Source organism: Hypanus sabinus, chromosome 17 (genome assembly GCF_030144855.1).
Source record: "Hypanus sabinus isolate sHypSab1 chromosome 17, sHypSab1.hap1, whole genome shotgun sequence".
NCBI classification, from domain to species: domain Eukaryota; kingdom Metazoa; phylum Chordata; class Chondrichthyes; order Myliobatiformes; family Dasyatidae; genus Hypanus; species Hypanus sabinus.
In genome coordinates, this window is record NC_082722.1 from 52,431,247 (window position 1) to 52,458,365 (window position 27,119).

Genomic DNA, 27,119 nt, shown 5'->3' on the forward strand with positions numbered 1-27,119 from the left:
TTTTTATAGGCACTGTATATGATGCTGCTATTGACAATCAGGTATTCCACAGCACACACAAAATGCTGGAAGAACTCAACAGGCCTGGCAGCCAGCTGAGTTCCTCCAGCATTTTGTGTGTGTTGTTTGGATTTCCAACATCTGCAGATTTTCTCCTTTTAGGTATTTCACAAATTGATTCAATTTGATACTTTTCTGGAAGAAAGAGTGACAAAATATCCCATTTTTCTAGCAATAAAATCTTTGCTTAATTATCTGCTATAGTGAGAAGATCTTTAAAAAAAATGAAACAAGTTCCAGTTGCTGAACAATCAAAATTTTATTTACAAATTGTCCAAATGTACACACTAACTTCACACAGCAACAAACAATTCCTAAAAAACTAGTTTGAAAATGTGCACTGTAATACATTAAAAATATTAGAAAATTAGAGAAGGTTTGTTTTACAGTTTAGCATAAGATTTCTATAATCATTTTTTGCTGCTTGATGGAAGAATGTGGAATCTGCATCTGACGCCTCTGCAGTTGGAGGAATATAACTGAACTGGAATGATAAGGAAATCACACCAAAACTAGCTTAGTGGCCTTGCCTCTGTGAAATGCACCGCTTGATTATCATCATTGGCTATTCCAGATAGATAATGTTAACTGTTTTTACATGTATTAGAACTTGGCTTACATTAACAAGAAATTGTAAATTTAAAATATCATTGAAGCCTATTCAAAAATCACATCTAATTGAAAAGTCAAAACAATGGGAAGAATATTTTTAACATTACACTTCCTATTCTGATATGGTATTGAAAATAAAGATTAGCAGCTAACAAAGCTTTTGTTAATTATAACCATGTTTACTTTTGCTCGTGAGCTGCAAGCCAAAAAAGTAAATGCCCAAAATTAAATATAAAAGCTTTAATAAATTATGATATAAAAGAAATATAACTTATCTTGTATATCTGTATATTCGTAATTACAAACTGTGAGCCATCAGCTCTAGTGATTTGAACAGTTTCAAACACCAATCTTGCACATTACTTAAATCTTTTTCACACTCTAATATAACTGTAACATCAGAAATTACTTTTTAAAATGAAAAACTGGAAGTTTTCACTTGTGCTCTGTTGGTTGAGGATTAAACAATGGAGCAGAATGAATATATTTTTCTGTAACAGTTTAAATTAATTTTTTCTGTAATTCCATTGTAAACCAAAATCCAACATTTCTCTAGAGTCTGAATATTAAATACTTAGCCAGCTATCTGGATTTTTGGTTCCTGCTATCGGAGTGCAAATTTCATAATCACCTAGATTGCTGAATTCTTCTTCTTGTTTAGCACTATGAAACTTCTTCAGAAAATGTTCTGTCCTAAAGCAGTAGGGAAAAACCTTTCCAAGATTTATTGCAAATGGAATATTCATTCCATGCTTTTTGAAACCAGTCTATCCAAAGCTGAGACTACTTTTATCTCTGATGTGCTGAACATGACCTCAGTGACCAACTGCAAATGCTACAAGAGGATGAAAATTAGCTTCCTTTCACTTATTTTAACCACGACTAGAGGTAAAGTGGAGGACAGGCATTAAAAATCATGGCAAATTGCTCTGAGGTTTTTTTGAGTATGGGTTTAGCTGCTCTTTCCAATTACTACCTTGTATGTTGCTTTAGAAAATATTAACTCAGCACATGCTTCATTTTTTTTTGGTTCAGCCACTTTTTCATGTGGAAGAATCCTACTATAATGATTTATCTGACTCACATTAATCTAACTGAATTTTTGTATTCCCTCCTGAACATTTAAGAATCATGTGATTTCAAAACATTAAGGAGATAACAAAAGACTGACCACCCAAATTGGATGATAAGCAATAACTCAGGATGGCATCATACATTTACAGAATGTAAAAGGCAAGACATGGTAATACAATAATGTTTTCAGAGCTCGAATTTCATTCTGTGAAGTCTCCTTGCCACACTGTATTTTTCTAATCAGTTGGTTATAGACTTAGGATTTACTAGACCATATTCTGAAAACTCAAGATTTGAAATTATCAAGCATCATGGTTTTAGTTCGGAAATAAAATCTGAGATCAAATGAATTACTTCTGTAAAACATGACTGGCCATTCATTTAAATGATGGCTAATCTTATTTGCATTTACCCTAACCTGTTCTGCATTCTTTACTACATCCCTCACACTACAAAAAAAAACCTAGCCATGATAAACTGATTCCCTGGGGCAATATATATTGCATTTAAAACAGAAATCAAGAGATGTCAACTCCCAATGGTTAGTGAGAGTCAAATGGATTTAAGATCCATCTCCCATCCTCATTATCATCACAGCAAAGATCTCTTGCATGCATTGTGGTTAAAAATGATTACTGTGCGTGTTTAAGCTTGAAAAGGAGCTTGAAAAGGATTTTCGTTGCAGAACATGGAAATACATGAGCCTGCGCATGCCGAAGATTATCTAGCTGCACATTTGGATATGCATTGTCCATAAAAGCAACAAGGGTGCGAGTGCAAACACAAGGAAATTCCTTATTAATTTAAACATTATTTCAAAGCAAATTTTAAGAAAATGCAAGTGAAAATTATGCCCTTATGATACAGGATTACTGAAAGTGAACCCAATATGAATGTTCTTGGGTGACAAGAGTCTCCACTTAGCTTTCACAGAAATGAAGCATCAACAGCTAATGTGATATTCAGAGTGATGAACAAAATTACATCAAACTTTCACTTGGAAGTTAATAGCAATGGTTGGAGTGGATAATATTTTTCTGTAAGCAATGGCAATAAGAACTAAATTATGACAGTAACAATAAAAAATTCTGGTGATACTTGTCTATCCACAATGCTACAAATAAAGCAGTTGAAGATATATTAAATGTGATAATGAAGCTTTTTCTATGAATTTCCATCACTCCTTTAATAACTTAAAGAGAAGAAAAAAACTGGAGGAATTGTGAGCCATTTGTGGCACAGTAAGTGCATATTGTCATGGAAATGAAGAATGCAGAATATTGCAGAATATCACAAAGTTAATAAATAATAAAATATATCAGCTACAGCTTAAAGATGTAATGGCTGAAGTTCACCCATGTCCTATCTCACATTACACATGTTTATCAATGTGAACAAGAGCACACAACCGGAACCAATTAATCTCAATAATTTACTGAGAACATTTTACAAGTCACTAGAGACCATAAAGGAACTAGGGTCAGAGATATTAACCACAAGGATGTCACGATCACAACAGCAGCTTTACCTAAAAGAAAAGCCATCCTTCTGGCTCAAGATCTCATGGCAGTTGAAGACTTTCCCTTCTGGGCCTCTAACAGTTCTGCCTTATGAAACAAAATTATGATATTTTGGGATGAACAGTGAATCCTGTCCTCATCAGAACCTGTAAACAAGTGTGAGCTCTGAAAAGTTTTGGAGAAGCCAATCTTTCTGATTTAAGTATACAAAGACAATCATCTCTGGAAAGCCTGGATTGTTGTTCATCAATTTATCCTACTACACAGAACCAGTATGGATTTGGTTTAGTCTGCAAGCTACTTTATACACTCTGGTGATACGCTCCATAGTTTTTACATCTACTTTAATTTTATACACATTAAAACAATCTTTGCCAAGCTAAAGCAGCAACACATCTGTTGACATTCTACAATAGAGCTGAAAGTGTGTACACTTACACACTGCTGCAATAACCCTGCATATGTATCCATGTATTTGCACGCTTTTAAACATAAACTAGTGCTTTGAGTTTGCTAATGTTAACTGGACAGAATTATAATTTTTGGTGATTTGCTGACAGATTTATATAAATCTAGCCTGATATTCAGTAAATATATATATTCTTTCAGCAACAAAACTGCCTCCAAATAGAAGAAAGTAAACACAGCAAGTTAGCCAGACCTCATTCGTGATGGAAATTAAAACAGAACTAAGGACTAATCTTATTTACTAATAAGATTCAATTTAAATTTGAGTTAATTTTCTAATATTTACAGCCTCAAGTTCTATTCAAGGTCTACAGTTACAATCACTTAGCCTTATCCAATATAAGGATAGATAAGAAGGCTCCCGAGTTCGTATCCAAGTCAGGCCACTCCCGAGCACGCTTTCCATCCGTGCCGGGTTGAACATCGAGCTAGCCACTCGGCCTCGTAAAAAAAACACAAGGGTCAAGTCAGGAACGTTCATATCCTGATCCAGTTAATCCAAATGGAGACCAATCCTGACACCACGTGCCAGACAAGAATGGTAACCGCCTGGTGCCACACGCTAAAAAAAATAAATCCATATAAAATTAGAGAGAACAACTTATTTAAATTTCTTGTGGAAAACATACAATTTAAAAATGGAATTAATGTTTTCCCAAAGCAGGAACTTAACTAATTTTGTTCCTTCAACTGTTAATTTGCAATATTTTTAAGAGGTGATATTTACTTGACTTGATAGGATTTGTGCAGAATATATCTTCATGACATAGAAAATATATATTAAGAGATAGAAATTACATGAGGCCTGAAAAGAAACATTAGAGCAGTATTTCTTCTGCAAAGCCTTCTGCGTGACATAGGCTGTGCACACCAAAATCTTTCTCCAGTAACTCTCTGGACTTAGTTGAATGCTGGGTAGGAGATTGAGAATTTTGGATGCAGTTAGAAGCAGAATCAGGTTAGGGAAGGAAAAGAAGAGACAAGACATCAGGGGTTGGGGGTTGTGTTGAATGTAGATTGGCAGGGATCAGGTAGACAAATAATGGAGTCAATTAGACTACCAAGCTAGTCAACTGCTTTGGAGTTCCAGTGACATTACCAGTACATCAGTAAATGTGGGAGAGTGAATAGTAAGTAAATCATTTTAAATAGGATGTACATAAAAGTTGATAAGTACCTCTGATTCCCAGCAACAGATCAGGTCTCTCTTAACTAATGCTGAAACAAGTCTGAACAAAGAGGAATTTTCTCCTCTGAGAATTCTGTGTATTCCTTGCTGTTGTGTCCAGTTGTCCCGGTGCATGTTGATGTCATACACAAAGAGGAACTGGAACCAATTTCTACAAGTATGTTACAGGATACAGGAACATTTGGGGTTTATAATAAAAGACACATAGGAATACAGAAAATCTACAGCACAATACAGGCCCTTCGGCTCACAATGCTGTGCTGAACATGGACTTTAGAACTGACCTATGGTTCAATTCTGACCTATACCCTCCATGTACCTATCCAAGACATGTTGAATGTCTCTGCTCTGCAATCAAAGGATCCAGTCTCTCTCAGCAATTGTTGGCATAATGTGTGTTTGAGGTAATAATAATAAACTCCGTATGTGCTATTCAGTTCATCAAGGTAAAAGCACGAGTAAAATGCATAGGCTGAATAACACATGATCTTTTCAATTTAAAAGCACCTCAAGCATGCTTAATCCTATATGTACCTTCTACAAATAATTTCATAAAATCTATAAAGATTTTCTGTACCTATTAATCTTGGAATTGGTATATGGCCTATGAAAAGGAGCAAGCATCTCCAATATCATAAGCCAAAGCTGTCACAGAATCAAAAATATTGTAGCTGTACCCAGAAATATCATGAATGATGACACATTTTAGTTATCTAATATATCTGAATTAACAAATGTATGTTCCTGGATCATATCATTTTATATCAGTTCTTGAGAGTTTCATTAATGTTCATAAACTTCACCTTTGTATCAGGATTAGGCAAAGATCTGCCTTTAAAATCTTGAAAATTACTGACTGATATCTTCAGTCGAGGGAATGAGGTAACACATGGTTACATCTCAGAACCAAATGAACAGGTCTGAAGTACTTTGTAGATCATGTTTCATACATCAGACTCCATACCATATAGATGACAATCAAGCAATAATAGTTTACAAGCTTTTTCCAATGAGTTAATGGCTAGAAGCCTTGGTCTGAAAAAGGGAATAAGTTTTCCATGGCATATAACTAAAACTAGACAAGTTTATGTTGTACACATGCCAATACAGTTTTCAATAAATTTCCAATCACCAACTATAAAATTCGAGCTCTGATTTGCAGAAAAGTATGTGGCGCATGAATGATTCCTTTAATCATTTCTCAAGTTTTCTATTCCCACTGTACCTGTTTTAAAATATTCGTTCTTAAAATCCACAAAATGACCAGAATGACCCGAAAATTAAAAACACACTTCAAAGTCAAACATCCCACTTATATTAAGTCCCTCCCCTATCAGTATAGAAAAATGTGGTTAAATTTATACCCAGTATATCCATACACACAGATGTTTAAAACAAAGGCTTGAGTGGAGGTTGTGACTGGCTGAGCGATGACAACCCTACAGAATGCTGAGAAATGAGCATAATCTGTGCTCACGTGTGAGAAGCTAATTATTATTGAGCATGAGAGCACCCTACTGAATACTTGCAAGTGGGCAAGATAATTCTCCAGATATACAGAAAATGACAGTACCCTACAGAATGCTAAGACGTTGACACTTCCTCTGTACACGTAAAGAAGGGACCAGTGCAGAGGATGACAGCACCTTAGTGAATGCTGGGAGAGGACATTACTTTTGCTCAGATGAGAAAAGGTGACTTGTGCAGAGGATGATAGTACCCTTCAGAATGCTGGGAAATTGAAACCCTTTGCCCAGGAGAGAGGAGTTAACCTGTAACCTGTACAAAGGTTGTCCACTTAGATCTCTGTGCAGATAGCTGCTTCATTTCTCGGTAAGTGAAAGTGCTATTGCTGCATGTAATGCTGCATCTTCGTCAATGCTGTAATCCTGCCAAAACAAATAGGACAAATACAGATCATTCTGACACCTAGTGGCTGAAAATAAGTACAGCACTTGTAGGGGACTGAACTTCCTCAACCAACAAAAGAACCACACTGCTAATTATGCAAACAAACCTTGTGCATATATGCATGTTGAACTATGATGCAGAATACCCTACACAAATTCTTACATAAGGTGCGTCACCATCTTTATCATATGTGGAACAAAATTATAAAATTATTTATAAAATACAAACTAGTTAATACATTCTGCAGAAATGTCCCTTCTCAATTTGTGGTTAGCAGTTTAATTCACAAAGTATCTCAAAGACTGAAAACAGGTTTTACATTTTTACGGAGTTAATTAGCAATAATAAATCATAAAGCCAGCCTAAATAATCACATGGGAGTACTGCATTTAGTTTAGTTTCAAGTAATAAATGGCTATGCTCTTAGAATATGTCTTATTTATTTGATGGCACACATATTTGTACAATGAAATATAGTTGCGCAACAGAAATAGAAATGAAAATGTAGATTATTTTACACTGTTAGGTGTAAGCATTGGTGAACAAGTATTTCCTAGTCCTACACTTGCTAGTCAAGCTGAAAGCTGAGGGACAGCTAAACTGATGTAAGCTTTTATTTTCACTGGCTGTCCATGGGACTGTGCAGTAAGGTGGCAATCAATTAGTTAAATAAACTGGCAACTAGAAAATATTATTTTGTATCCCACTGTGTAGTTAAAGTTCTCCCAATCTTCTGTCCAAGTCAGAGGTCTTAGGGCCTCTCTCCTCTCCCCAAATGGCCTCGGTCTGATTTCCACCCCCCATTGTTATTCTAGTTTTACATACACCTCCTTCAGCACCAACCTAATTTAACACAAAGCAAGAACCACAGGGCTGCGCATTACAGGTGAATTATGAAGTATTAATTTCACATTTGGTCTTCCTACTTTTCCAACTGCCCTTTAGCACTACCCAAATTGTCATTATACAGTGAAGTTGAGGATTGAGTGGCAAACATCCAAACATGTGTCCTTTCCAGGAGTCACCAACTAATAGAGTAACTGTCAGACTTGAGGGTACCCTGACTTTTATGATTCAAGAAATTTACACAGTACTTGATTATGCATTTCGAAACTATTGCCATTCTCTGATTACTCTTTTCACTAGCATAATGAATTTGTGCTCACCACAAATGTATCATAGGAGAATTTGTGCCTGTGAAGCAAGTGCTGGAGAAAGTTGGCACTCTTGTAGCTTGGATCTCCCCATGGCATTGCCACGCAAATTGGACATACCTACACAGGTAGGAAATAAGATAAAAAAAATCAAAGAATAGATAACAAAATAATGACCATTTTATTTGTTGTCTATTTGTTCATTAACGCCAATGCTAGTGGCATTCCTAAAGTACAAGTACCATTGGATGCATTCTGAGCTTAGTCCTAACCTCTCTTTAATTCCAATAACAGACCACATTAATGCATCCTGGACCTCCCATCGCCTCTTCAAATTTTGAACCAAATTTATTCACAGCAAGAGTTTTGTTCAAATAATTAATGGCACATTCATGTAATAATTTTGGACAATCTTTCAGTATAACCAGCAAATGTGCTGCTTTTCTTCATTTTGTTGGCAAAAGCACATGACGAGGAAATGTTCAACAATTTTGAGATAACGTTTCATTACCAATATCTGCGAATATACACTTAAATGCATAAAATGTGTTTTTTTTAATAAAGACTTTGTTTCATAAAATCATCTATAGTTCATTGCTTGTGACTAATCACGAGAACTGGAAGTAAAACTGAACAGAAATATTAACTTCCTTACTTGTGGTAGTAAATATGACAACAGCAGAAAATACTGGAGGAATAAAATTACATGAAAAACATACTTTTAAGATCTGCTGAAAACTCTCAACCTTTGGTTATCGTGGTTAGAACAGTAAATGAGAAACTGGACACTCACCACTTTGTTGGGATCACTGCGATGATTTTCCATGCAGTGTTTGACTAGTTCTTGTTGATCAAGGTTTCGTGCACCACAGTATGGGCAAACGAATGTGGAACGGTTTGGAATATTACTGAAGGAGAATAAGCAAGCTTTAGTAATTTAGAACAGAACAGCACAGCACATGTACAGGCCCTTTAAATAGAACCAATTAAGTTAACAATCAAATGGCTAACAAAATCTTCTGCCTACACAATGCCTATATCCTTCCATTTTCCTTACATTCATGTACCTATCTAAACATCTCTTAAAAGCCTCTAATGTTTCTACCACTACCATGACACAGGCAGCGCATTCCAGGCACCAACTCCTCTCTGTGTAAAAAAAAACTTGTCCCTCACATCAACTTTGAAATTACTCCCTCTCACCTTAAACGCATACACCCTGGAATTAGACATTCCAACCCTTGGAAAAAAATACTCCCAGTCTAATCTATGCCTCTCATAATCTGATAAACCTCTATCAGATCTCCAATCAACCTCTGCTGCTCCAGAGAAAACAATCCAAGTTTGTCCAACATCTCATTGTAGCACTTGCCCTTTAATCCAGGCAGCATCCTAGTAAACCTCTTCTACACCCTCTCCAAAACCTTGACATCCTTGCTACAATGACCATAACTGTAAACAAAATTCCAGATGCGGCCAGGAGTTTTATAAAGCTGCAATACAATTTCTTGACTTTTGAACTCAATTTCTCAACTAATGAAGCCAAGCATTCCATATGCCTTCTTAACCCTGCTATCAATCTATGTAATCACTTTCAAAGAGCTATAAATTTGGACCCAAAGTTCCCTTTGCTCATCACACTGTTAAGGATCTTGCCCTTAATGGTGCACTGCCTCTTTGCATTTGACCTACCAAAGTGCAACTCTTCACATTTAGCAGGATTAAACTCTGTCTGCCACTTCTCCACCCAAATCCATAACTGATCTAAATCCTATAGTACTCTTTGCCAGTCTTAGATGTTATTCACAACACCGCAAATTTTTGTAACATTTGCAAACATAATAGCCCACCCATCTACATTTTCATGCAGGTCATTTATATACATCACAAATAGCACAGATCCCAGTTCAAGATTCCTTCAAAACACCACTAATGACAAACCTCCAGCTACAATAAATCCCTTCGATCCCCACCCTCTGTTTACTATGGGTAAGCCAGTTCTGTATCAAAACAGCTGATTCGCTATGGATCCCATGCATCTTAATCTTCTGGATGAACCTCCCATGAGGGATCTTGTCAAGCACCTTACTAACATCCATATAGATAACATCCACGACTCTAGCTACATCATTCATCCTCATTGCCTCATCAAAAATCTCAATCAAGTTGGTAAGATACGATCTGCCCTGAACAAAGTCATGCTGGTTCTCCCCAATTAGACCATGGTTTTCCAAATGCTCATAAATCCTCTTCCAAAGAATTCTCCCAGTAACTTGTATATGCACATCTGATTACATGCCCAACAAGTTTGCACGGGTCAAGGATAATTGCTTTTGGACTGTAGCAGGCCAAGAGGTCATTTTTAATGTCCTAATTAGGAAAGGAGGGGCAAATACAGAGCAGAAAATAAAAGATAGCAACAAATGAAGAATAACAGGCTTCAAGTATGTTTGACTTCACAGATTACAAAATTATCCTTATTATTAATGAACATAACATTCATCCTGTAACAGAGGTCAATAACCAGGGAGAATAAAGAACCCTTCTTTATCCAAAGGGCCAAGGAAGGGTAGGGAAGAAAGGATGTTGTTGAAAAGAAAATGTCAGAAGATTACTGCCTTAGAAAGGATGGCAGAGTATCATCACATTTCAGAAGATATTTCAATAGGCATGTGCCATAAGTAAACTAGAGACCAATGGCTGGCAAAAGGAATTTCATTGAATAACCCCCTTTATGCCATAAATCTCAGAGATTTGCTCACTCTATAACTGATTAATCCAACGCACACACTGTTCAGATATCTACATTACCACTTACAGAAATAGGAAAGGCACAGATCTTTATAATCATTCTGGTTTGCAAAAATTCCACTTCTTTATTGCCTTTTTATTTACCAACTCCATTGTGTCTGCACCTCCACACATAAAAGAATTCAAAATCCTGATCCTTGTTTAGAAGTCCCTTTGCAATTATGAAATTCTTCCAAGTGCCAGTACACATGAACGTGCTCTGCCCTTCCTGTTGAGTTATTATGCAATTTCCATATTCTATAACACAAATTTCTTCATTGCACTGCAAAGAACCTCATTTCTTTATTTTTCTAGTATTTGCCCATCTTAAACACTTAACAAAATTTCCATCTGATTTTGTTTTTACTTATTCTTCTCTTCAGAATTTCAAAAAAAATAGTTTTAAACAAGAAGTGAAGTGTGCACCAGAACGGTTTATACAATATAGTTAACTCCTTCCCCAAATACTCAGAACGGATGCAACCACACTATGGAAATAGTCACTCTGGTAGTTGAAATGCTTTGAAACCGATTATGAATTTTGTTGAGTTCTAACATTGAGTTATTTCCGTGAGCCTGTTTAGAAGAGGCAATGTTGCAATTGCAACAGAGATTTCTTACCTGGGAATGGGCTGTGAGGTTGGAACAACAGGTACAAACTTTGGACAGTTGTCCATCTGCTCTTGAACTTTACTGCAGGAAGATATATGAGACCGCATCTTCACCAGAGTCACCTAGTGCAGTAATGTGCAGATTGCTTACATCAGGTAGAAACTGGATAGCTGCAAATTCCTTTCCACATCAATGTCAGGCAAAGCACAACTATTCTTGTTTCAATTCTGTTTAAATCTGTTGCTTAGCCTAGTGAAATCAAGTGATCACTGTTACAAGGTCTGGATCTTCAAATCCAGCCCTTCATTAAAATTCAACCTCTTCTGAACATCATGACAGCTCATATGACCCATTCTTCCCTAACAGAACAGAACAGAGTGCATCATCACTAACAGCCAGAGAACAGTTCTTACAAAACTATACTAAAAGCATACAATTTAACATTTTTACCCACCACTTTAAAAACCTGGGAAAAAAAAGAGAAATATCACTGTATTTTTAAATGGTGAAAGATGCACAGTATTGTACAAAAGTCTTAGGTTTCTTATACGGTTTCAGACAGCATGTCCTCTAGAGCCCTGATCTCAACATCATCAAGACAGACTGGGATTACACAGAGAGACAGAAGCAAGTGAGATAGCCAAAGAACTGTGGCAAGTTCCCCAAGAAGCTTGAAAAACTTTCTAGTTGATTCTCTGATAAAACTGCATGACAGTGTACCCGAGAGAACTCGGGTCACATGTGGTCACATTAAATATTAACTTCATCTAGCCTTATTTTCACCATGGATGTCCAGTCTCTATATACCTCCATCCCCCACCCGGACAATCTCACAGCTCTTCGTTTCTTTTTGGATTCCGGACCTAACCAATTCCCCTCTACCACCACTCTCCTCTGTCTAGCGGAATTAGTTCTTACTCTCAAGAATTTCTCCTTTGGCTCCTCCCACTTCCTCCAAACCAAGGGTGTAGCCATGAGCACCCACATGGGTCCCAGCTATGTCTGCCTTTTTGTTGGCTTTGTGGAACAGTCTATGTTCCAAGTCTATACGGGTATCCGTACCCCTCTTTTCCTTTGCTATATTGACGACTGCATTGGCGCTGCCTCCTGCACGCATGCTGAGCTCGTTGACTTTATTAACTTTGCCTCCAACTTTCACCCTGCTCTCAAATTTATCTGCTCCATTTCTGACACCTCCCTCCCCTTTCTGTCTCCATCTCTGGAGACGGCTTATCTACTGATATCTACTATAAGCCTAAAGACTCACACAGGACTATTCCTCTTCCCACCCTGCCTCTTGCAAAAATACTATCCCCTTCTCACAATTCCTCCATCTCCACTGCATCTGCTCTCAGGATGAGGCTTTTCATTCCAGGACGAAGGAGATGTCTTCCTTTTTTTTAAACAAAGGAGCTTCCCTTCTTCCACCATCAACTCTGCTCTCAAACGCATGTCTCCCATTTCCCACACATCTGCCTTCACCCCATCCGCCCGCCACTCCACTCAGGATAGGGTTTCCCCTTGTCCTCACCTACCACCCCACCAGCCTCCAGGTCCAACGTATAATTCTCTGTAACTTCCACCACCTCCAACGGGATCCCACTACCAAGTACAACTTCCCCCCACCCCCTTCTGCTTTCCGCAGGGATCGCTCCCTACGTGACTCCCTTGTTCACTTGTCCCCCCCCCATCCCTTCCCACCGATCTCCCTCCTGGTACTTATCCTTGTAAGTGAAACAAGTGCTACACCTGCCCTTACACTTCCTCCCTCACCACCATTCAGGGCCCCAGACAGTCCTTCCAGGTGAGGCGACACTTCACCTGTGAGTTGGCTGGTGTGGTATACTGCGTCCAGTGCTCCCGGTGTGGCCTTTTATATATTGGTGAGAGCCGACGCAGACTGGAGACCATTTCGCTGAACACCTACGTTCGGTCCGCCAGAGAAAGGAGGATCTCCCAGTGGCCACACATTTTAATTCCATGTCCCATTCCCATTCTGATATGTCTATCCATGGCCTCCTCTACTGTCAAGATGAATCCAAACTCAGGTTGGAGGAACAACACCTTATATACCGGCTGGGTAGCCTCCAACCTGATGGCATGAACATTGACTTCTCTAACTTCCATTAATGCCCCTCCTCCCCTTCTTACCCCATCCCTGACATATTTAGTTGTTTGTTTTTTCTCTCTCTCTCTGCCCATCACTCTGCCTGTTCTCCATCTCTCTCTGGTGCTTCCCCCCTCCCCCTTTCTTTCTCCCGAGGCCTCCCGTCCCATGATCCTTTCCCTTCTCCAGCTCTGTATCACTTCTGCAAATCACCTTTCCAGCTCTTAGCTTCATCCCACCCCCTCCGGTCTTCTCCTATCATTTCGCATTCACCCCTTCCCCCCACTACTTTCAAATCTCTTACTATCTTTCCTTTCAGTTAGTCCTGACGAAGGGTCTCGACCCGAAACGTCGACAATGCTTCTCCCTATAGATGCTGCCTGGCCTGCTGTGTTCCACCAGCATTTTGTGTGTGTTGCTAGTATTTTTAAAAACTGTTTTCTGTTCTTTATAGTAATTTTATTGATATTTAGAAACTTTTCATTTCATTATTTTTGAAAGCATCTTTGCTTTATGGAATTTTTTTTAAACACATGTACCCAAGACTTTTGCACAGTACTGTATACCTCAGCTTGCTAAAATGTCACATTTTTCTGAGTACAGCAGAACCTTTGGAGCCATTTGGCTATTACTTACTAGAAGCAGCAAATGAATTGTACAGAAATTGTAAATGTCTTCTTCTTAAGTCTATAATTATACCATGTCAAACTTAACACATTGAAAAAGCTGCAAAACATGCTTAATGCAAAACAAGAAAAAGGCTAATAGGGAAAGTTGCAAATAATGTGATGCCAGTATACCACAAAAGGTGGTAGTGCATGTCAGCACAAATGACATCGGGAAGAAGAGGAAGGACATTCTGCAGCGGGATTTCAGAGAACTCGGAAGAAGGCTGAAAAGCAGGACTTCCAGGGTGGTTATCTCTGGTTTGCTTCCAGTTCCTCGTGCTGGAGAGGGCAGGAACAGGGAGATAATGGATCTGAATGTGTGGCTGAGGAAATGGTGCAGGAAGCAAGGATTTACATTCTTGGACCACTGGGATCTGTTTTGGGGTAGGGATGAATTGTACAAAATGGATGGGTTGCAACTTAATAGGCGGGGGACCAGCATTCTGGCAGACAGGTTTGTCACTGCAATACGGATGTGTTTAAACTAAGTATTGGGGGGGGGGGGGGAGAGGGGATGAACTGGAAATATAAGGATGGATTTAAAGGGAAAGTGAAAATAAGAAAAGTTGAAAAGGACAGCAGAATCAATGAAGTAGAAAGCTCAAGAAGAGATCATACAGTATGGCCAAGTGAAATAGGAATTGATATGAAAGGAGAGGGGAGTACTGAATTAAAAATTTTATATATGAATGCACTAAGTATAAGGAATAAAGTAGATGAGCTTGAGGCTCAGTTGGAAATTGGCAAATATGATGATGTAGGAATAACTGAGACATGGCTTAAAGTGGACAGGGCCTGGGAAATGAATATTCAAGGATATATATCTTATCAAAAGGACAGACTGACTGGCAAAGGGGGTGGAGTGGCTCTGTTGGTGAGGAATGATATTCAGTCCCTTGCGAGGGGGGACATAGAATCTGGGGATGTAGAGTCAGTATGGATAGAACTGAGAAATTCTAAGGGTAGAAAGACCCAAATGGGAGTTATCTACAGGCCCCCAAACAGCAGTCTGGAAGTAGGGTGTAAGTTGAATCAAGAGTTAAAATTGGCATGTTGCAAAGGTAATGATACAGTTGTCATGGGGGATTTCAACATGCAGGTAGACTGGGAGGATCAGAATGGTACTGGACCCCAAGAAAGGGAGTTTGTGGAGTGCCTCCGAGATGGATTCTTAGAACGGCTTGTACTGGAGCCTACCAGGGAGAAGGCAATTCTAGATTTAGTGTTGTGCAATGAACTGGATTTGATCAGGGACCTGGAGGTAAAGGAACCATTAGGAGGTAGTGACCATAATATGATATGTTTTAACCTACAATTTGAGAAGGAGAAGGGAAAATCAGATGTATCAGTTTTACAGTTGAACAAAGGGAACTATGGAGCTATGAGGGAGGAGCTGGCCAAAGTTTAATGGAACAATACCCTAGCAGGGAAGACAGTGGAACAAAAATGGCAGGTATTTCTGGGAATAATGCAGAAGGTGCAGGATCGGTTCATTCCAAAGAGGAAGAAAGATCCTAAGGGGAGTAAGGGGTGGCCGTGGCTGACAAGTGAAGTAAAGGGCAGTATAAAAATAAAAGAGAAGTATAACATAGCAAAGATGAGCGGGAAACTGGAGGACAGGGAAGCTTTTAAAGAGCAACAGAAGATAACAAAAAAGGCAATACGCCAAGAAAAAAATGAGGTACGAAGGTAAACTAGCCAAGAATATAAAGGAGGATAGTAAAAGCTTCTTTAGATATGTGAATAGCAAAAAAATAGTTAAGACCAAAATCGGGACATTGAAGACAGAAACGGGTGAATTTATTATGGGGAACAAGGAAATGGCAGATGAGTTGAACAGGTACTTTGGATCTGTCTTCACTAGGGAAGTCACAATCTCCCAGATGTAATAGTGGCCAAAGGAACTAGGGTAAAGGATGAACTGAAGGAAATTTATTTTAGGCAAGAAATGGTGTTGGATAGACAGTTCAGTCTGAAGGCTGATAAGTCCCTGGGACCTGATGGTCTGCATCCCAGGGTACTTAAAGAGGTGGCTCTAGAAATCATGGACGCATTGGTAATCATTTTCCAATGTTCTATAGATTCAGGAACAGTTCCTGCTGATTGGAGGGTGGCTAATGTTGTCCCACTTTTCAAGAAAGGAGGGAGAGAGAAAACAGTGAATTATAGACCAGTTAGCCTGACGTCAGTGGTGGGAAGGATGCTGGAGTCAACTATAAAAGAGGAAATTACGACACATTTGTATAGCAGTAGAAGGATCAGCCCGAGTCAGCACGGATTTATGAAGGGAAAATCATGCTTGACTAATCTTCTGGAGTTTTTTGAGGATGTAACTATGAAAATGGACAAGGGAGAGCCAGTGGATGTAGTGTACCTGGACTTCCAGAAAGCTTTTGATAAAGTCCTACATAGGAGATTAGTGGGCAAAATTAGGGCACATGGTATTGGGGGCAGAGTACTGACATGGATTGAAAATTGGCTGACTGACAGGAAACAAAGAGTAGTGATTACCAGGTCCCTTTCGGAATGGCAGGCTGTGACCAGTGGGGTACCGCAAGGTTCGGTGCTGGGACCGCAGCTGTTTACAATATACATTAATGATTTAGATGAAGGGATTAAAAGTAATATTAGCAAATTTGCTGATGAAACAAAGCTGGGTGGCAGTGTGAAATGTCAGGAGGATGTTATGAGAATGCAGGGTGACTTGGATAGGTTGGGTGAGTGGGCAAATGTATGGCAGATGCAGTTTAATGTAGATAAATGTGAGGTTATCCACTTTAGTGGCAAGAACAGGAAGGCAGATTACTATCTAAATGGAGTCAAGTTAAGAAAAGGGAAGTACAACAAGTGTTCTTGTACATCAGTCAATGAAAGCAAGCATGTAGGTACAGCAGGCAGTGAAGAAAGCTAATGGTATGCTGGCTTTTATAACAAGAGGAATTGAGTATAGGAGTAAAGAGGTCCTTCTGCAGCTGTACAGGGCCCTGGTGAGACCCCACCTGGAGTATTGTGTGCAGTTTTGGTCTCCAAATTTGAGGAAGGACATTCTTGCTATTGAGGGAGTGCAGCGTAGGTTCACAAGGTTAATGCCTGGAATGGCGGGACTGTCATATGTTGAAAGATTGGAGCGACTGGGCTTGTATACACTGGAATTTAGAAGGATGAGAGGGGATCTGATTGAAACATATAAGATTATTAAGGGATTGGACACACTGGAGGCAGGAAGCATGTTCCCGCTGATGGGTGAGTCCAGAACTAGAAGCCACAGTTTAAGAATAAGGGGTAGGCCATTTAGAACAGAGATGCAGAAAAACTTTTTCACCAAGAGAGTGGTGGATATGTGGAATGCTCTGCCCCAGAAGGCAGTGGAGGCCAAGTCTCTGGATGCATTCAAGAGAAAGTTAGATAGAGCTCTTATAGATAGCGGGGTCAAGGGATATGGGGAGAGGGGAGGAACGGGATACTGATTGTGTATGATCAGCCACGATCACAGTGAATGGCGGTGCTAGCTAGAAGGGCCAAATGGCCTACTCCTGCACCTACTGTCCATTGTCTATTGATAAATACAAAATCACATCCAAAATAAAAGTTTTAAAAATAATTTTCTCAAAATTCTCACTACAATTTGTTAACCACTGAAACAGGTCTATGGCAGGCATAATCTCCCTGGCCCAACACTTACCTCTGGAGCATTTGGACTGTAAAGACATCTACAATAGACTATTGTTTATTGACTACAGCTCTGCCTTCATAACTATAACTCTGAGTAAACCCCCTCCAACACTCCACTGCTCCTTCCATATTTCACCATGGTTTCTCAAATGAAACATGAGTACGTAACCTGCTGGCATCTAAACAAGACTACTACCAAATGAATCATAGTTGACTGACTTAGCTAAAAATTGAAAAAAAAAACATAAGCTAGAAACAAGGACCCCTCCGCTGTTCTGCGGCCATCCCAGTATCAGTAGTAGCAGTTGTAATAGATGATTAGACACTGTAAAATGCCACCCGGTTGTCTTAACTTTCCACAGTTCCACCCACTATTTAGAAGGATATATACATTATATATGTATTATAAGGATTATATACATATATGAAACTTTATGTCATGAAAGCATGATGTTTGCTTTCTAGCTTACAGTCTGGAGCACATGTTAAAATTTCTGGAATCAGGTACAGTGTTCCCTTTAAGGTACACGCGCACACATCCTTTACTACTAGCACACAAAGGATTTGCTTCCTGATGGACTTTAGGACGCGGGGGAGCTGAGGAACCGCCGCCCATGCTGCTGCTGAGTCCTGAGTCAGGAGTAAGTCAGTGTAAATATAAATTTGCGGAGAGTGATATAAACATGATTTGAGAATTATCGGTTCATTAATCTCAATGCGTTAGCAGCATCTGTCAATGGAATGGAACAGAAATACTGCAGATTTAGCAGCAGCTGCATGTGGCGGTTCCTGAGCTCCCTGGATCCTACAGCCCATCCTCACAACACAAATTCTTCGTGCAATTCCCTTGTGCGCTAATAGCAAAAGATGTGTGCACAGCAAACACCTTAGAGGGAATGTTGGTCAGGTATGACTTGAAAATTAAATGAAAAACATGAAACTGATCAAATGATGAAGACTCTATATTCCAATCAGACTGATATCGCCTTTCTTTAGAAAAAATTATGTATTGACGAGGTAGCATAGAAGTTGGCATACTACCATGACATCGCCAGCGACCTGGGTTCAGTTCCAGCCGCTGCCCGTAAGAAGCTTGTACGTCCTCCTCCTGACCACGTGGAGTTCCTCTGGGAGCTAATTTGTCACATGGGTGTAATTGGGCGAAACAGGCTTGTTGAGCCAACTGTGTCTCTACATAAATAAACAACCTAATCATGCATCGCTGGCTGTCACATGAGAAAGATATCTGCAGCTTTCTACGCCATTCATGAGACATCTGAAAGCTTCATGCTGTGGCAACTTTCACATCCATTGCAAAATGCATTCAAAATTAAGATGTAATACACAGATCACTGATCAGAAGATGGTACAAATCCAAAACAGACTGTCTCATGAAACTGAATCAGTGAAGACAAGAATCTTGTCTGCATTGATGTCGCCATACCCAACTATGTTTTCCACCATGTAACCCTATCCAAATCAGAGTGGCTCTCACCAAATACTCCAATCTTACCTATAGTAACATGATCTTGATCATACTTGTTCATCTCTGGTCACTTTGCTCCATTCCTTAACGCCTATTTTCCCTCTCTTTCCAACTCAACCTGCTAGATCCTCCTCGTTCTTGCCTACTGCGGTTTACTGGATTGCTTCAGAGTCAGAAGTCAATAGGTTCAAGGTGCACACCAGAGTGTCACGCTCAAAAATCTGGATTCAGACTTCAATGTAAAATAAGGGAGTGATGCATTGTCAGAGGTGGTGTTTTTCAGCCACAATTTTGAACCAACACTAGAAATGCACTTTGAGGAGCATGACATTCAAGTTCAAGTTTAATTCCTATTCAACCTTACACCTGAATACAGCCAAACTCTGGCCAAGTTGCAAAACACAGAACAAACAGTCCAACACAGCACATAGTATGTACAACACAGCACATATAATTATGATAGCAGAAAAACATGCAGTTACAAAAAAATATTAACATTAAAATAATATTGCTTAAGAATGAGTGTAATGGCCTGTAGATTGATGGTGCATGTTGCCCTGCAGCCACAATTCCAGATGAACAAATCCGCATTTCCTTATCTCGTGCAAATGTAGCTGCAGACAAACACAACCCAGCCTGACTTCCACTGAGGGCAGCCCCAACCCAGCACGTAATCCAACAGCACACAGCCAGCTTTGGCATCTTCTTCCCTGGCAGCTGCAACAAGTGACCCTGAGGCATTAGGGCCCGGTCCACACAGCTCTATCGTCGTCAATCTAGCCACTGAACCAGTGAACTGGACTCACAGCAGAACACAGTACCAATGTCTAAGAGGGTCTCGCGATCACAATAAAAATGCCCTAAACAATCATTTGTTGGACTGCGCACTACCTCTGACACCCGGGTGGCTGAAGCAGTCTGCAACATAAAGTTCAATAAGTCCAGCTCCACCGCTATTGAGCAACCCGTGAAAGAGGCACATCTACAGTGCCTGGTGTTCTTAATGCCCACAAGTGTCTTGTGATCATAAAAAATAAGACACAAGGGACATACAATTATACGTTTGTTTGGACCCTAAGAGGCTGCTGCATCTGAGCATGGAGACTAAGACATAACCAGCAAAATCTGTAAACTTTACAAGTGTCTAAAAATGACAATAAATAATAATTGAACTAGGCATCTAATTCTGTATAAAATTCTAATGCTAAAATTTTTCAGACTGTAAAAATATGGCATATCATTGGAAGCTGCTGTCTTACAATACTACTCCACATCGGACTAGTGTAGATTATGAGACTACAGATCTAGTAAATGAACACTTCACCGATTCCCAAAATTCCCTCCAGCAAAGAATATATTGTCATTTAATGCATTGCCTTAAAAAATGGTATACACAGTGCACAATTCCTAAAACCATAAGCAGATTTGAGTTACATGCTGTACTGCACAAAAAAAAATTATTTTTACGATTGCACACTGCACTGACCAGATACGAATGGTCAATTCGTCTTCCAAATCAAATTTCTTTCAAATAATTTTTTTGTTGTTAATTAAATATTTTCTTTCATCATACCTTTTTATTGCATCCTCGACAGGGAGCCTTATATGAAGAGAGCTGTTTCTCCACATTAGAGGCCTTTTCTACCTTTTTTGGGTCAAAGGGCATACGGCACAGAGGGCACAAAGGTGACACAACTTGGAGGCAGGGTTGCAAACATTCTCCACAGAACCTGAAAGACAATAGATCATTGTTAGTAAGCAGCTTACAAGGTACTCATTCCTCAAAGGAAACAGCATGCTCCAGCTGGATAAAACCCAAGTACTCAACCAGAATGTTAATATGATAAGTTGTATGTCCAAAGCCCTTTACAACATTGTTGCATACTACCAAGAGGATCATCATGCCAAAGAATCTGCCTCTTGCTTGGGACAGCTCTTAAAGAACAAAAACTAACTGAGAAAATACCTGGGATTCCCTTTGTTTATTTGAGACACAATGCCCCTTAATTGGGACAAAAGATGGTTTCTGAATAGTTTTTAAATAGTTTTGTGTGCTTGTGTGGCAATAGATACTACAGTGCGCTTTGAGCAAATAGTTTTTAAAATAACATCAGTTCCACGTGCTTGTGTTATGTTATCCAGATGCTGATTCAAAAAGCAGTGATTTTTGATCATTCTATTTTTAATAATTCAGACCCTCACAACACTACTTCATGCAGGAAGGCAATGAAGGCAGTACATTATCTGCACTAGGGTGCATGCACTGATTTACAGTCAATTAAAAGAACATGACACCAAACACTGGATGAATTCCTCCATCAATAACTACAACTAATGCATAGTTTTATTGTTCTGACATAGTATGGGTAGTGTTCCAATTTGTTCTATACTTTTTAAATATATAATTTGTTACTCAGTTAAACAATAGTTTGATCTTTTTTTAATATCTTTTTAACTATTTCCATGAAACCGGCTAATTGGGACAGGCACTTAATTGAGCCTAAATATACTGGTCTCATGTGCCCCAATTAGCTGCATATTAAGTAATATTCTTAACCTGAAAACAACCTAAATTGCTTTAAGGCAGTAAAATGCTTTTGAAGTAAAATTAATAATTGTAAGCACAAAAATTACAGCAAGTTCTCATAAATGGCAAGAAGGAAACACCCTGACAATCTGGGTAGTATTTGTCAAGGGATAAATATTGGCCAACATTTCTTTCAGGCCCACCTGAACCAGTATTAGAATCAGGTATATTATTGCAGTCATATAATGACATTAAAATTGTTGCTTTGTGGCAGCAATACAATGCAAAGACATAAAATTTCAAAATAAACAGTGCAAAAAGGAAGAAATAATGAAGTATGTTCATGGACTATTCAGAAATGCAATGGAGGGGAAGAAGCTGTTTCTGAATCATCGACTGTAGATCTTCATGATTCTCTACCTCTTCCCTGATGGTAAAAACGAGAAGAGAGCATGTCCTGGTTGAATGCTACTTTCTCAAGGCACTGCTAGGAAGGTGGCATCCATCATTAAGATGGTGGGGAGGGTTGTCCTCATGATGGAATTGGCTGCGTCTACACCCTCTTTTAATCCCGCACATTAGAGCCTCCATACCAGGCAGTGGCGTGATCAATCAGAATGCTCTCCATATTACATCTGTAGAAATTTGCTTGTCTTTGGTGATGTACCAAATATGTCCTCAAACTCCTATATTTTATAACTGCTGAGGTGCCTTCTTCATAACTGCATCAATGTATTGGGCACAGGACAGACCTTCTGAGATGTTAATATACCGAAACTTGAAAGCACTACCCTTTCCACCAGTGATCACTAAGTGAGGACTGGTGCACATTCTACTGACTTTCCCTTCCTAAGGTCTACAATCAATTCCTTGGTCTCGCTGATGTTTTGTGCGAGATTGTTGTTATGACACCACTCAGCCAGGAGACCTATTTTATTCCTATATGTCTTCTTTTTGCTATCTGGGCAATGATGTGATGTCATGTAGTATTCAAACAAAAAAGGACACCTCTTACAGTGTAGTAACTTCAAGGTGACAGTGCTGCCTCTACACCTAGGTTGTTGTTCCTTTCCATGATTTGTGGTGCATCAATGTTTCTTTAGCGTTTTTGTCTTTTTTAACAAGGCTGAGTTGCTAGCCCAACGCTCAACCCAATACGGATGGGAAATGTGCATTAAACCTGGACCACTCACCTTGAAGTCTAGTGCAGATGCCACTACACCACTGGCTGGCTACTCTATGTCTAGGTACACCATACAAATGAACATACATTCATTAACAGAGATTCAATGAAGTGGTAATATATTTTAGCAAGATAATTTCAGGTTAAAAAAAATAGCCCACTGCCAATATTTTGAGTTCTTTGGCATTCAAAGGGAAAAAAGAAAACAGTTGAGCAATGGTGTTCCAGAACCACTGGGATTCCTGAATTCAAGTTTACAGACTGATGGCCAGATCTTGATTTATCAATGAATACATGCCCTAAAAGAGGCTATTACAGATGACTAACATTGCTAATGTTAATGTTACTAATAAAATGGGTGAATGTCTGAATATTGACAATGATGGGGACCTTCTCTGAAATACATCAATTAGAGATGTTTCCACCAGCACTGTACAAAAGATAAATCAGTGGAAAAATGCAGGTATATTTTTTATTTCAATATTTTTTATTCTTTTTTTTCCGACAAACGAGAAAAAGAGCACATCCACAAAAACCACAACCTTAACAAAATCAAATTAAGTATTGAGCAGCAAAAGGGAGAATAATATAAAGGCAAAAGTAAACATACACAGCAGAGGTGCACCGCACTAAAAAACCTCAGTCCTCATAAGAAAGTCGAATACAGGGCCCCATATCCTTTCAAAGATGTCCTCATTACGTAGCCTCAGTCTCTCCAAATGCAAAATGTTTGCCAGTTCTCTCAGCCACAGATTGTACGTAGGTACAGAGCCCATTTTCCATATTTGCAGGATTAACTTCTTAGCAATCACAATTCCAAACAATACACCCACTTTTTCATACTTATTGGCTGAAGATAGGGAGCTTGTTGCTCCAAGGATGGCTATAGTGGGCCTGGTTCCCACCGCTTCCCATAAACCTCAGAGAAACAGTGAAAAATACTTTTCCAGTATGCATAAAGCTTACATGACCAGAATGAATGTGACAAGTTACTGTTCTCAGATTTACACCTATTACAAACTGGTGAAACATCAGGATAGAAGCTGTGCAACTTTTCTTTGGAATAATGGAGTCTATGTATTGTTTTAAACTGTATAAGTCTGTGCCTGACGTTGACTGAACAATCATGTATACTCTTTAAACACTCATCCCAGACCTCCTGTCAGTTCTATACCCAATTCATCCACCCATGCCTGTTTAAGACCTGCAGTATTCACCCGAGCTCCATTATGTAGGATCTGATAAAAATTGGATACGGCACTACAAGTAACCGGATCAAATTTATTTATTGCCTCCAGGGGCTCTTGTTTGTCTAAAACTTCAAAATTAGGTATATATTTCCTAACATAATCTCAAATTTGTAAATATCTAAAAAAAACTAGATGCAGGGATATTTGTTAATTGCTTGTAGCTGTGCAAATGAGGCGAAGTTTCCATTAATATATAGGTCACCTACACTACAGATGCCACACTGTTTCCAGGACGAGAAAACAGAATCATTTAGGCCAGGCAAAAAGGAATGATTGTCACAAATCGGAGTGTCAATATAAGTTTCTGGGGCCTTAATGTGTAGTTGAATCTGTTTCCAAATTCTTATAGTGTTGCCAACCACAAAGCTGTTACTAAAATGTGACATATTAACTGCAGTGGGGCTATTAAGGAGAGCTGGTAAGGAAGTTTTCTTACAAAGCACTCGCTCTATGAGTAACCATGCTGGGCACAAGTCTGAGGTAGAGGGTGGGCCTTTTTTCCACCATGCAAGAATGGATAGGTGGGCAGCAATTCATCCAGCTTTTTTGTATGTCTTGATTTGATCACAGTATCTGCAGTGTATTTTGTGTTTACAATACATTTTAATGTCTGGTAGGGCAAAACCTCCTGCTTCCTTGCGCTTTGACAAGTGTTTTTTAGTAATTCTAATGGCTTTATAATTCCAAAAGAAGGGTTTAATAATTGAATCCAATTGCTTAAAATATGACAGAGGAATAAAACATGGAATTGACTGGAAAAGATGAAGAAATTGTGGCAGTACAATCATCTTGATTGCGTTAACCCTTCCCACCAAAGAAATTGGACAGGTTTTCCAAAAGTCAATATTGCATTTAACCTGCTCAACTTTGTTTCACCAATTCACTTGCAAAAGGTCATCTGGTTTTTTTTTGAATAGACACACCAAGATAGGAAAAATAATCTTAATTATTTTAAAGGGAATAGACTGTAAATACTCTGTATTAACCACTGCAGTGACTGGCATTAGTTCACTCTTATCCCAATTAAAAGAGAAACCTGAAAAACTACCAAAATTATTAATTAGAGTCAGAAGGGCGGGTATTGATGTTTGTGGGCTGGAGATATATAAAAGGACATCGTCAGCGTATAACAAAAGATGATATTTATGTCCATGCATATTAATGGGAGATATCAAAGGGTCCTGTCTGATGCTAACAGCCAGTGGCTCAATGATAACTGTAAACAAAAACTGAGAAAGGGGGCAGCCTTGACGAGTCCCACGATGAATTGCAAAAGAGGAGGAAATATTCTGATTAGTGATAATAGAGGCAGATGGGTGAAAAGCAGGTTTATTTTGATACATTACACATTATCAATCAATAACCTGTATGAAAATGGGTGATTCAAGAACTAAGGGAGCCAGACCATGTGTTGCTTCTCTATTTACTGTCATATCTTGAGCATGCAGGCATGTCAATGATCTACTATGGCTGAATTTGTTTGCTATGAAACAATGCTGGAACATCATGAGACTTGAGTCATTATCAATTGTATACAGCACTTTTAGCTTTAGCAGCAGGAAAAAAAGCTGCTAATGGACAGACACTTTGAGCTTTTTCTATGTCTTTCAAAATAATTTGATCACAGAGGGAAGAGTGGGTTTTTGCATACTGCTTTCCACAATGATATCCTTGAGGCTGGTATTCTTTTAAGCTTCCACGACCCTGTTGTGGAATAAATTCCAAAAATACACTATCCTCTGGATAAAGAAATACTTTTTCCTTTGCCTTGAATGGCTGATCCTATTTTGAGATTATGATGTCTGGTTCTAGACACCTCACTATGTCAAACATAATCTTTATAACTACAAAATATGCTTGTTTCCCTGAAACCACTTCTAAACCCGAGATAGTAAAACAGGAAGGTTCTTCTAAACCCAAGAGAATATAGTACACATTACTTCATATGACTCATGATAAACCCTCCATCCCAGGAAACAATTTAGCGAACCTTTGCCTTAATTGCCCTCTCTCACTCCAGTGCATCTTTCCATGTGTGGAGAGAACCAACTTGTACACCAAGTTCCCGACACAGCACCACCTTTATAATTGGAACATGATTTCTCTAGTACTCAAACCCACTTACATTTAACTCCATTTGTCTTCGAACTGCTCACTATTTCTGCACATTAATTTCCAGTGATTCACTTATATCCAGACCTTCTTAATATCAAGATTTCTCAACCTCTCACCATTTAAAAAATAACTACCTTGCCATTTTTCTATCAAAATTGATATCCCTGCATTTTTTTCTTTGGCTGCTTCCTTGTGCATTGTCTTGTTTATATTCTCCCAAAGTCTTACTCACACCCAGATTCTACAATGCTGCTTAAGGAGAATGCTTTCAGGTTTCCATGAAGTAAAAAAAATCTTCACAGCAAACAAGGTAATTAAAACCCAGTGGAAAAACAATATGCAAAAATTTAACATTTCATTTTAGTGAATAGCATATTTCACAACATAAAACCTACAGAAATCAATTTATACCTTAAAATAAAAGGCTGATCAAGTTCACACTGTGCTTACTGCCTTTATTGGCAAGAAATATATTGCTGATCTGAGTTCTCTCTGGTATTTACACAACAGATGCTTATTGCATCCCAAAGTTATAGGATTCAGCAGTACAAAAAACAAAAACGATTAGTCATTGAGGCCAATAACTGCAGTGCAGTAATTTCTAGAACAATGCTTATTTAACAATGGGAGCCTTGTTCAGAGAACTACTACTTAAAAATACAATCCAAAAATATCAGACCATTTACACCATAAGACATTGGACATTAGGCCATTCAGCCCA

General features: G+C 38.8%; 1 protein-coding gene across 1 annotated transcript in view; it reads right to left on the reverse strand.

Moving 5' to 3' along the window:
* Window positions 1-64: 64 nt before the first annotated feature.
* LOC132406933 (E3 ubiquitin-protein ligase RNF166) overlaps window positions 65-27,119 on the reverse strand; it is a 46,797-nt gene continuing 19,742 nt past the window's right edge. Inside the window, exons 2-6 of the mRNA XM_059993068.1 lie at window positions 20,897-21,053; window positions 11,400-11,512; window positions 8,782-8,896; window positions 8,001-8,108; window positions 65-6,812 (exon numbers count right to left, since the gene is read on the reverse strand). Coding sequence (XP_059849051.1) covers window positions 6,747-6,812; window positions 8,001-8,108; window positions 8,782-8,896; window positions 11,400-11,512; window positions 20,897-21,053 — 559 coding nt within the window. The 3' untranslated portion in view covers window positions 65-6,746. The remainder of the gene's footprint in view (window positions 6,813-8,000; window positions 8,109-8,781; window positions 8,897-11,399; window positions 11,513-20,896; window positions 21,054-27,119) is intronic.